Consider the following 12270-nt stretch of genomic DNA (forward strand, 5'->3'; position numbering starts at 1 on the left):
TTCCTCAGAGGCAAGGGTATCATCAAAAGTACTCCAGAGAAGTCAGTTAGGACTGCTCTTATTCTCTATACACATAAATGATCTAACAAACACAGCAAGCAGCAATCTGCAGATGTTTGCTGATGATGCTGTGATGTACAGGAAGGTGACATTGCCGAGTGACTGTAAGAGGACAAGGTGATTCGAGACAGAATTTGTAGTTGGTGTGATGAATGGTAGCTTGCTCTAAATATAAAAAAAATGTAGGTTAATGCAGCTGAGTAAGAGAAACAATCCCATGCTGTTGAAATACATCATTAGTAGTGTGATGCTTGACACAATTACACTGATTAAATATCGAGGTGGAATGTTGCAAAGCAATATGACTTGGAACATGCAGCTAAAGATGGCAGTAGGAGAGCTGAATGGTCAACTTTGGTTTACTTATAAAATTTTAAAGCAGAGTGGCTTATCTGTAAAGGAGATCACATATAGAACACCAGTTCAACTCATTGTTGAAAGATGCTCGAGTGTTTCGGATCCCCATCACATTGGATTAAAAGAAAATATCAAAGCAAGTTAGAGGCGGGCTGCTAGAATGGTTATTGACAGGTTTGATCAACACACAAGTATTACAGAGATATTTTATGAACTCAAGTGGGAATACCTGGAGGGAAGACCACATTCTTTTTGCAGAACACTACTGAGAAGCTGACTGCAGAATGATTCTACTGAGGCCAATGTACATTTCACATAAGGACCAAGAAGATCATATACGGGAAATTAGGGCTCGTACGAAGGCATAAAGTCATTTCTCCTTCCCTCTAGTTGTGAGTGGAGCAGGAAAGGAAATTACCAGTAGTGGTACATGGTACCCTTTGCCATGCACAATACAGACACTTGCCATGTATGTATGTATGTATGTATGTATGTATGTAGATGATGTTCAGTCTTTACAAATGTTAAACATTTCATTGCAAGGAAACAGAAAACTTATTTATGGTCTAGCAAATGGGAAAAAATGTTTCTTCAATAATGTACACTAATAGTCTCTGAACACTGCAGCTCTCTTTGAATCAGTTTCATAAGTTTGTGACACCCAAAGGTAAGGTTGGTGGTCACCCCTAGGTCTACAGAGAAGAAACAGGATGTAAAATTCTTACAAAGCATGAATGAAACAGTTGTTTCTCTCTCAAAATAGTAATTACAGAAAGTAAACACACAATTATAGCTATAGTTTTAAATGCAACAATCAAGTTCCACTTTTATAAACCAGTTTTAGTGTGCAGAACATCAGAATATCAACCACATGTCACTCCAATGCTGCCACTCATGATGCTTAATACAGAGAATGCAGCAGTGGTTATACAGTAATCCAAAGCCGTACATGAGCTGCAATAACAATGCGATTAGTTTTGGTAACAAATTGACTGCCTTACTAGCAGAAAAAAGATCAAACATAGTGCAATGACATGACAAAGAGTTAAATTCAAACAACAAAACAAAGTTTTTCCTATGTTATTCAACTTCTTTAAATCTTTAAAAAGTATGTTCATACTCGAATCAAAAGAGTGACTTTCATTGAGGGCTAGGAACATTAGGTCATTGTGGTGTACAAAGATGCAAAAAATCTAAATGAAAGCTGACATGAGCTATTAACATTTTTTAAATCAAGACTGTGCTAAAAACCTTGGCTTTGCTTGCCTCACATCTGCCTGTCAAAGGCAAATAGAATTTTAACACTTACTCCTTACTGTGCCATCAACTGCATAACTTTGAAGTTTTTCCTGTCTGCAGTTTTAAACACCACAGCTGAAAAGGCTAATTGCAGACCTCCTTAATAAAATGAAGTCAACACACACTTACTAATTATCATGATTATTATGTCAGTAAATCATAAAACAATACAAGATACTAGTACATTACCAGGGTGTATACCCAGAAGAAAGAAAATTCCTGGATTTTTCTCACATTTCCTGATTAAAAATACACTTTTTTCATTGGTGAAAATACACTCTATCCCTTGTGAAAGTACTTTTTTCTGTGTTAAGTGACAATATATTTCCACTCAGAGCTGTAAAACTTATCAATTACTTGAATGGTGGTGATTTTATACACCAGCATAGAACTTCACACCACTTTAGGTAATGAAACCCACCAAAAAATAAAGATCTTTCATGTGTGGCAAAATGTACATTGCATATTTTTATATTAAGAAAGTATAAACACGAATTGTGTCAAATACAGCATGGTAGCTTCCGAAGCATTGAACTTGAGATTGTGATGTACTTTTGTCATCACATCATATGTCATGCCATGTGATTTCACCAGCCAATGACAGCAGATATTCAGAGTATAGAACACATGATGTAGTAAGCCAATAGCGACATCATTGTTAAATAACATGAACACAGAAATAGGAAAAGTTAACTGTTTCAATTAATACAGATTCAGCATAGCTACAAGAAATGCTAAGATTTCACATATAATTTTGGTAGTAAAAATTTTTTGCTGAGTTGATGAAAAATTCTTTGTTAGAGTGTTATTTCCTACCAGTCAAAATTACAGAAATTTAACTGAAAATTAGACCAATGAAAAAATTCCCCTATTTTTGCTGGATTTCTCCCAGAAAAAAAATCCATATTTCCTGGGTCATACATGCCCTGTAAATTATCATCAGTTGTTTCCATAATAATAATAAATTACAGCAAAAAATATAATAAATCACTGTACTTTTCAGAAATACTTACACTACACACAATTCGCAAATCAATTTCACTGAAGGTGTCCAATAACTGTGCAAAAGTAATATTTTCACTCAACATTGTGTAAGTCATTTTAAACTGAAGTAAGGGGGAACCTGTCACAGAGTGAAGAACAGCAGTGTGTTTGTTACAACTTCAGCTTCTAATTTTAATTTTTCCCCTTCACAAAAAGAAGATACTCAAGTAAAAAGGCTATTAGCTTCATGAGGCATGAGAGAAAAGAAAGAAATGGTTATTGATTTTATATTTTATTTCATTTAAGATTTCTGTATTTTATAAATAACAGAAACATGCTTGCACAGAAAACAAAAAAGGAACACAATATAACAGCTTTTGTGGAGAGTAGAAATACAAGTAATGTTATAAATAGGCAAGAACCTTCAGACATTTGGAGTGAGAGAATGTTTTGGTCTTTAGGTCTTTCCAAAACAGCCTTAAATTGTAATGAAAGTTAAACACAAAAGTAAATAAGTTTTGTATTCCCTTACAATGAAATGTTTAACACTTGTAAAGACTGAACATCATCTACATCTACACATGACAAGCATCTGTACTGTGCATGGCAAAGGGTACCTTGTACCACTACTACTAATTTCCTTTCCTGCTCCACTCACAAATAAAGCCAGGGTGAATGACTGTCTGTATGTCTTCGTACGAGCCCTAATTTCTCGTATCTTATTTTCATAGTCCTTACATGAAAAGTATGTTGACAGCAGTAGAAAAATTCCACAATCAGCTTCTCAGTAGTGTTTTGCAAAAATAATGTTATCTTTCCTCTAGGGATTCCCACCTGAGTTCACGAAACATCTCTGTAATACTTGTGTGTTGATTAAACCTGTCAATAACCAATCTAGCAGCCCACCTCTAAACTGTTTTGATATTTTCTTTTAATAAGATATGGTGGGGATCCTAAACACTCGAGCAGCACAATAAAAGTTTCAGTTAATTAAATGACGAAATCGTCTTTTCACACATGTCAAGATATTCATGGAAATTTTCCATTTCAGTTTATACACAACTTACACTCTGTAACAATACAATAGTTATGGCCCTTTAACAAACCTGTCTCCATGTGTGCTTTCAGTCCTATATAAAAACTGTCGTCCCCCCCTCCCCCCTCCCATGAGCCACGGACCTTAGTAATGGTGGGAAGACTTGCACGCCTCAGCAATACAGATAGCGCACCATAGGTGCAACCACAATGGAGGCGTATCTGTTCAGAGGCCAGACAAATGTGTGGTTCCTGATGAGGGGCAGCAGCCTTTTCAGTAGTTGCAGGGGCAACAGTCTGGATGATTGACTGATCTGCCCTTGTAACACTAACCAAAACAGCCTTGCTGTGCTGGTACTGTGAACAGCTAAAAGCAAGGTGAAACTATGATGATGGTGTCATCTTGGGTAAAATATTCCAAAGGTAAAATACTCCCCCATTTGGATCTCCCGGCAGGGACTACTCAGGAGGTCGTTGTTATCAGGAGAAAGAAAACTGGCATTCTACTGATCGGAGTGTGGAATGTCAGATCCCTTAATCGGGCAGGTAGGTTAGAAAATTTAAAAAGGGAAATGGATAGATTAAAGTTAGATATCGTGGGAATTAGTGAAGTTTGGTGAAAGGAGGAACAAGACTTCTGGTTCAGGTGAATACAGGGTTATAAATACAAAATCAAATAGGGATAATGCAGGAGTAGGTTTAAAAATGAATAGGAAAATAGGAATGCAAATAAGCTACTACTAACAGCATAGTGAACGCATTATTGTGGCCAAGATACATACGAAGCCCACGCCTACCACAGTAGTACAAGTTTATATGGCAACTAAAGACTGATGAAATGTATGATGATGAGATAAAAGAAATTATTCAGATAGTGAAGGGAGACGAAAATTTAATAGTCATGGCTGACTGGAACTCGATAGTTGGAAAAGGAAGAGAAGGAAATGTAGTAGGTGAATATGGAATGGGAGTAAGGAAAGAAAGAGGAAGCCGCCTGGTAGAATTTTGCACAGAGCATAACTTAATCATAGCTCACACTTGGTTCAAGAATAATTAAAGAAGGTTGTATACATGGAAGAAGCCTGGAGATACTGGAAGGTCTCAGATAGATTACATAATGGTAACCCAGAGATTCAGGAACAAGGTTTTAAATTGTAAGACATTTCCAGGGGCAGATGTGGACTCTGACCACAATCTATTGGTTATGAACTGTAGATTAAAACTGAAGAAACTGCAAAAAGGGGGGAATTTGAGGAGATGGGACCTGGATAAACTGAAAGAACCAGGGGTTGTAGAGAGTTTCAGGGAGAGCATTAGGGAACAATTGATAAGAATGGGTAGCTTTGAGAGATGAAATAGTGAAGGCAGCAGAGGATCAAGTAGGTAAAAAGACGAGGGCTAGTAGAAATCCTTGGGTAACAGAAGAAATATTGAATTTAATTGATGAAAGGAGAAAATATAAAAATGCAGTAAATGAAGCAGGCAAAAAGGAATACAAACGTCTCAAAAATGAGATCGACAAGAAGTGCAAAATGGCTAAGCAGGGATGGCTAGAGGACAAATGTAAGGATGTAGAGGCTTATCTCACTAGGGTTAAGATAGATACTGCCTACAGGAAAATTAAAAAGACCTTTGGAGAAAAGAGAACCACTTGCATGAATATCAGGAGTTCAGATTGAAACCCAGTTCTAAGCAAAGAAGGAAAAGCAGAAAGGTGGAAGGAGTATATAGGGGGTCTATACAAGGGACATGTTCTTGAGCACAATATTATGGAAATGGAAGAGGATATAAATGAAGATTAAATGGGAGAAGTGAAGAGTTTGACAGAGCACTGAAAGACATAAGTCGAAACAAGGCCCTGGGAATAGACAACATTCCATTGGAACTACTGACAGCCTTGAAAAAGGCAGGCCTAACAAAACTCTACCATCTAGTGAGCAACATGTATGAGAGGCGAAATACCCTCAGACTTCACAAAGAATATAATAATTCCAATCCCAAAGAAAGTAGGTATTGACAGATGTGAAAATTACGGAACTAACAGTTTAATAAGTCATGGCTGCAAAATACTGACATGAATTCCTTACAGATGAATGGAAAAACTGGTAGAAGCCGACCTCAGGGAAGAACAGTTTGGATTCCGTAGAAATGTTGGAACTCGTGAGGCAATACTGACCCTACGACTTACATTAGAAAATAGATTAAGGAAAGGCAAACCTACATTTCTAGCATTTGTAGACTTAGAGAAAGCTTTTGACAATGTTGACACTGGAACACTCTCTTTCAAATTCTGAAGGTGGCAGGGGTAAAATACAGGGAGTGAAAGGCTATTTACGATTCGTACAGAAATCAGATGGCAGTTATAAGAGTAGAGGGGCATGAAAGGGGAGCAGTGGTTGAGAAAGGAGTGAGACAGGGTTGTAGCCTATCCCCGATGTTATTCAATCTGTATATTGAGCAAGCAGTGAAGGAAACAAAAGAAAAATTTGAAGTAGGAATCAAAATCCATGGAGAAGAAATAAAAATTTTAAGGTTCGCCTACGACATTGTAATTCTGTCAGACAGCAAAGGACTTGGAAGACCAGCTGAACGGAATGTACAGTGTCTTCAAAGGAGGATATAACATGAACATCAACAAAAGCAAAACAAGGATAATGGAATGTAGTCAAATTAAATCGGGTGATGCTGCAGGAATTAGATTAGGAAATGAGATGCTTAAAGCAATAAATGAGTTTTACTATTTGGGGAATAAAATAACTGATGATGGTTGAAGTAGAGAGGATATAAAATGTAGACTGGCAATGGTAAGGAAAGTGCTTCTGAAGAAGAGAAATTTGTTAACATCGAGTATAGATTTAAGTGTCAGGAAGTCGTTTCTGAAAGTATTTGTATGGAGTGTAGCCATGTATGGAAGTGAAACGTCGACGATAGGTAGTTTAGACAAGAAGAGAATAGAAGCTTTCGAAATGTGGTGCTACAGAAGAATGCTGAAGATTAGATGGGTAGATCACATAACTAATGAGGAGGTATTAAACAGAATTGGAGAGAAGAGAAATTTGTGGCACAACTTGACTAGAAGAAGGGATCGGTTGGTAGGGCATATTCTGAGGGATCAAGGGATCACCAATTTAGTATTGGAGGATAGCGTGGAGGGTAAAAATTGTAGAGAGAGACCAAGAAATGAATATACTAAACAGATTCAGAAGGATGTAGGTTGCAGTAGAAACTGGGAGATAAAGATGCTTGCACAGGACAGAATAGCATGGAGAGCTTCATCAGACCAGTCTCTGGACTGAACACCACAACAAAAACAACAACATAAAAACTGGTATAGTACAAAACTAATTACATAACACCAGAACCATACAAAATAGAGGTAGCAGCACTGAACTGAAAAATGCCAAGTGACTGGAAAAAAGTACAGGTGACTTCTGTATATACCAAGGGAAAAAGAATGGACCTGCAAAATAACAGACTAATATCCGTAACATCAGTTTGCTGCAGAATTCTAGGGCATATTCTGAGTTCGAATAAAATAAATTACATAGAGACCGAAATGCTCATGTCCGTGAATCAGCATGGTTTTAGGAAGCATTGCTCGTGCAAAACCCAGCTTGCTTTCTTCTCACACACTATATGGCCAACTATGGATGAAGGGCTTCTAGATATCTGAAAAGCATTCAACATGATACCCCACTGTTAATGAAGGTACGTGCATATGGAATAAACTCCCAGATTTGTGACTGGTTCAATGATGTCTTAAGTAATAGCCCCAGTATGGCAATGGCGAGTATTCATCGGAGACAAGGGTAACATTAGGAGTAACCCAGGTAAGTGTGAGAGAACCATTGCTATTTTCTATATACTGTACATAAATTATCTGGCAGACGGTGTTGGCAGCAATCTATGGTTGTTCGCTGACAATGCTGTGGTGTACAGGAAGGTGTCGAACATAAGTGACTGCAGATTGAGACAAGATGACTGCGGCAAAATTTCTAGTTGCTGTGATGAATGATATGAAATGGAACAAGCATGTGATGATTATGGTAGGGAAAGCGAATTGTCGACTTTATTGGAAGAATTTTAGGAAAGAGTAGTTCATCTATAAAGAAGACCACATATAGGATGCTAGAGAAACGTATTCTTGAGTACTGCTCCAGTGTTTGGGATCCACACCAGGCTGGACTGAAAGGAGACAACGAAGCAATTCAGATCAGCACGCAAGAGTTACTGATGTTTTTTGGGAACTCAAGTGGGAATGCCTGGAGGGAAGACGACGACGATTTAGCAAAATGCTACTGAGAAAGTTTAGAGAACCAGAATTTAAAGCTGACAGCAGAACGATCCTACTACCGCCAATGTGCACTTTGCATAGGGACCATGAAGATAAGATATGAGAAATTAGGGCTCATACAGAGACATATAGACAGATGTTCTTCCCTTGCTCTATCTGCGAGTGGAACAATAAAGGAAACGAATAGTTGTGGTACAGGGTACCCTCCACCACGCACTGTACAGTGGCTTGCAGAATGTGTATGTAGATGCAGATGTAGATGGAGAATGTATCAAAATAAATTATTAAGGACCTGAAAATGTAACATCTGTTGTGGGCAAAATTCATATCTAATTTCAGTGAAACTCATACATAACCTTTTTTCTGTAAATGGTTGGACATACAAATATAAAAAGACTGTCTGCTATGTGACTGAAAACGAAACCTTAGTGCTTTGAAACTGACTGCTAAAAAGGTGGTGATGAGAGCTTTTTGACTGAAATATTTGCTTTTGCAACAACTTTACCAGATTTTTTTTCAAAGAGATCTTTGCTTCTTGTTTTTTTTTTTGGGGGGCTTTTCAACAAATGATTGTTTCTGTTGAGAAGCACCAGCATTTTCCTGCTGAACAAGAATGTGCTTCTGTGACTGAATGTGTTTCTCTACTTTTTCTTTTCGCTCCAACTTTATAATACCAAAATCTGCAGAATATTGATTTCAAACTTTCATGAACATTCATAGCCATGCAACTCACACTTGACAATACTACAGATAGAACCGACTAGGTACTTTGTATACGAGTAGGGGCAGGATTAGGAGTAGGAGTAGGAGTACAACCAAAAATAGCTCTAATTGCATGTTAGGGGAAGACTTTCAGCGTGGTAGAATTATGATGACTGATTATGTTTTCAGCTCCTTTAGTGCAAAGTGGTGACAGTATGAACTGGATGTCAGTTATGAGCAAACGTAAACAAACCGGCAGAAGAGTGGAGATGTGAAGTTTGTAACTGAACTGTGTTATGGCCCAGGATTAGTCTCTTCCCTCATTTCAAAATAAGAGATGAAAACAATGAGCAATACACAACACAAAGGCTACTGCACAGTTGCTTGCTGAGTTTGGCAGTGTCACAAATAAGGTAGTTCAATCCCTAGCCCTACTGGTATTTGACACAACCACTGAACCACAGTTTGAAACAGCCGCCACTTAAAACTGCCACATTTAAGTGTCCACATTACACCTACTTTTGAAATTTTGCTAGCTGACAAACATACAGGTTTATTTGTTATAAGATGCCTGATACCCAGGCAGAGTCCTATCTTGCTTTATGAGGCATGTACTTTTTTAGACCATTCAACAGCAGACAACTGGTGTGGCACCGAAACATCAAGCACACTGATGTCATTTTGTTCATGCATTTTTATTTTGCAAATACAGTATCTTTCCAAACTGGGATTTGCCAGATGACGTGTAATACAAAATCAAAGATTGGTTACGTCTTGAAATTTATGTGCAGACAATAAAGATGAATTCAAACTATCTCTGATGAAATAGTTCTTATAGAAAAAATTTGCTATGAAACAGACTTTACTAAATAATTCACATTTTTGCAGTTTGAGGCAGATTTCACATCTATATTTGTATTTATTGCTAAATGCAAATTATTTACTGCCCTATACATTATAGGACTATAAAAGAAGACATTTTAATATTAAAATTGCTGAAAATCTTCACACTATTAAAATAATTGATACTATAGTATGAACAGTGTTAGAAAGGTATCAAGCACCACTTACCACCACACGATGCAAATCAGCTTTATTTTCATATAAATGTTCAAAGTAAATTGGTAAGATGACACGATGCCAGTACATAAATGAGCAATTACACACTTCAGCAATTCTTTCCTGTAATTCACATATCACATTCAGTCTGTAGACTATGCTGACTAGACTGGCAAGGGAGTCATCACGAAATGTGTGTCCCTGATTTGCTGCACAAATAGCAAGTCGTAGCACCAAACGTCTGTCCTTTGTACCACAACCATGTAGAACTCTTTCAGCAAGCACTAATGCTGAAAGTATATCCAAATGCTTTTCGCTATATCGTTTATCCTGCACCAGACCTTTCTGAAACACGATAAAATGTACTTTATGTACATAGTGATAAACCAGAAGTTTATTTCTTTACAATAAAAATCAGATTTAACATACCTTTACATTTGTAATTATGATTAGAGCTTGATATGACAATAGCTGGAATATGTGGTTCACTGTCTCTGAAGTAGTTGTATAATGTACATGGTAAGTATGCTGTATCCCTTTCAGCAATTCTATCAGTCTACACAGAGCCATCACCTCCGTTTTAGTCATGGGTTTGGATAGTGAAACATGTAAATTGGTGACAGTTTTTACTATATGGTTTATCCAACAAGCATACTGGACACCCTGTAAAGTTAAAAGTAAATATTATTTGAAAAATTGTGAAGAAAACACACACACACACACACACACACACACACACACACACACACCAACTAACTATCCCTCAATTTATCAGTCATCTTCACTTGAGAAACGAAGCTGTTTCAAACTACTTCATAATGTAGTTTTGGATGGTTTGACAATTTTTACAATAAATGAACTGTTCAACATTTTTTTACAATAATTAATTGGATTTCACTGGAATTGGCTGTCTCTTTATGCCTTTATGTTAAGCTTGATAGTGTCATACCCTGATAATTGATTCTTAAGTACAAGTAACAATGTGTCAACATTTGTGTACTGTTCATGTCGCACCAGCCTGATTTTTTTGCAGCAAATTTTCTCACAATCCCACTTCCATATCTATACTTTCCTGCCGATGGTAATGAATTTTAAATTTTGATCATTTTGTGAGTACATTTATTGGATAAGGTTGCCTTCATAATCTAGGGGTCTTACTATGATATAGACATTCCAGTTCAAATTCATGGAGATTAACTTGAATTTTCTACCCTGTAATGGTGTGACAAGTGCACATGCAGCTACTTGCCAGTAACATGGGAGCAGCTCAAATAAGAAAAACAGTGACTTGTCATTTAAATTGCCAAGTGATGTAAATTCAAAGGCTTCTATCAGGCTGAGAAGTACAAAATGTTTTTAGTATGAGCAATTTCATACACTTACCCTAACTCAACATACAATTAAGACTATTGCACGTTAAACCACTATGGTAATATATGCTGGACTTTTTTATCACTGACTTGTATCGTACGTTAATCAGGTCAATACTCACGATCACTAAACTGATAGTAGGAAGGTCTTAATAATTTTTATGCTTTCCTTTGAAATGTTAAGGCAGCAAAAATCTCGTGCAAATCTGCAACGAAGTGCGTTATTTCAATATTGCGGAACACCTTCCTCTGAAGCTGAGGCTGCTAATGCCTCCTTCAGGTATGCGTTTGATTCATGGGTAGCTGGTTTGAAATCAGATGGTGTACGAAATTTTTGCTGCCAATATTTGGGTCACAAGGTTGGACACCTAGTGGTGGAAAGATCCTGATCATCAGACTGTGCGCCCATGTTCTGAATTAAATTCAAAATCTCTCTGCAGTTCCTCATGGAATGTGGGCTGTGGCATTATTTATGCTGGTCTTTCAATCAGCTGGAGAGATTAAGTTTGATGGTCTGCTTGGTGCTATTTGAGAGGAGGTGGCTATGTACCAACATTGTATTTATCCCCTGCCTCCTTTTTAACAACACAGTAAAACGTCATTTACACTTTTTCACTTATATAGGCTTTCCTCGCTTATACTTTCTATAGTGTTCACGAGCTATGACGTCTGGTTTCAGAAGGAGTTGTGGAGACGGTGATTGGTAAGCTCCGCCTATTAAAACAGCACCGTGGAGGGAGGGATGTAGCAGCAATTGCCTGTGTTGTGTTGCCATCCAGAAATTCACATTGTAATGAGCACTCACAGCCATGTATCACCTAATTTTTAATGTGACAGAATTGATATTATTTTATAGATTGACAGATAAGGTTGTTACTAGGTGCAGTAGTAATCTGTTTTCCCAAAGCTGAATGATTTCTGCTGAACCAGCACTAGGGTGCAACTGAACAAGCATTGTTGCGTGCCATTTGGGAGTTACGAAGCACGTCACAGCTTATTAGCGTACCTGCTTCCAGTGAAGTAATATGCATATGAAAGACTGCTATTTTATTTAGGTCTGCTGTATATGTGACCATACCATATTTACTGTATTTCTGATTACTTTGAAAC

At 37.4% G+C, this 12270-nt stretch overlaps 1 protein-coding gene across 1 annotated transcript in view; it reads right to left on the bottom strand.

The window, feature by feature from the left end:
* Window positions 1-12270, bottom strand: part of LOC126298010 (WASH complex subunit 4) — a 179889-nt gene that overhangs the window by 109152 nt on the left and 58467 nt on the right. Inside the window, exons 9-10 of the mRNA XM_049989329.1 lie at window positions 10220-10453; window positions 9803-10135 (exon numbers count right to left, since the gene is read on the bottom strand). Coding sequence (XP_049845286.1) covers window positions 9803-10135; window positions 10220-10453 — 567 coding nt within the window. The remainder of the gene's footprint in view (window positions 1-9802; window positions 10136-10219; window positions 10454-12270) is intronic.

Source organism: Schistocerca gregaria, chromosome X, assembly GCF_023897955.1.
Source record: "Schistocerca gregaria isolate iqSchGreg1 chromosome X, iqSchGreg1.2, whole genome shotgun sequence".
NCBI classification, from domain to species: domain Eukaryota; kingdom Metazoa; phylum Arthropoda; class Insecta; order Orthoptera; family Acrididae; genus Schistocerca; species Schistocerca gregaria.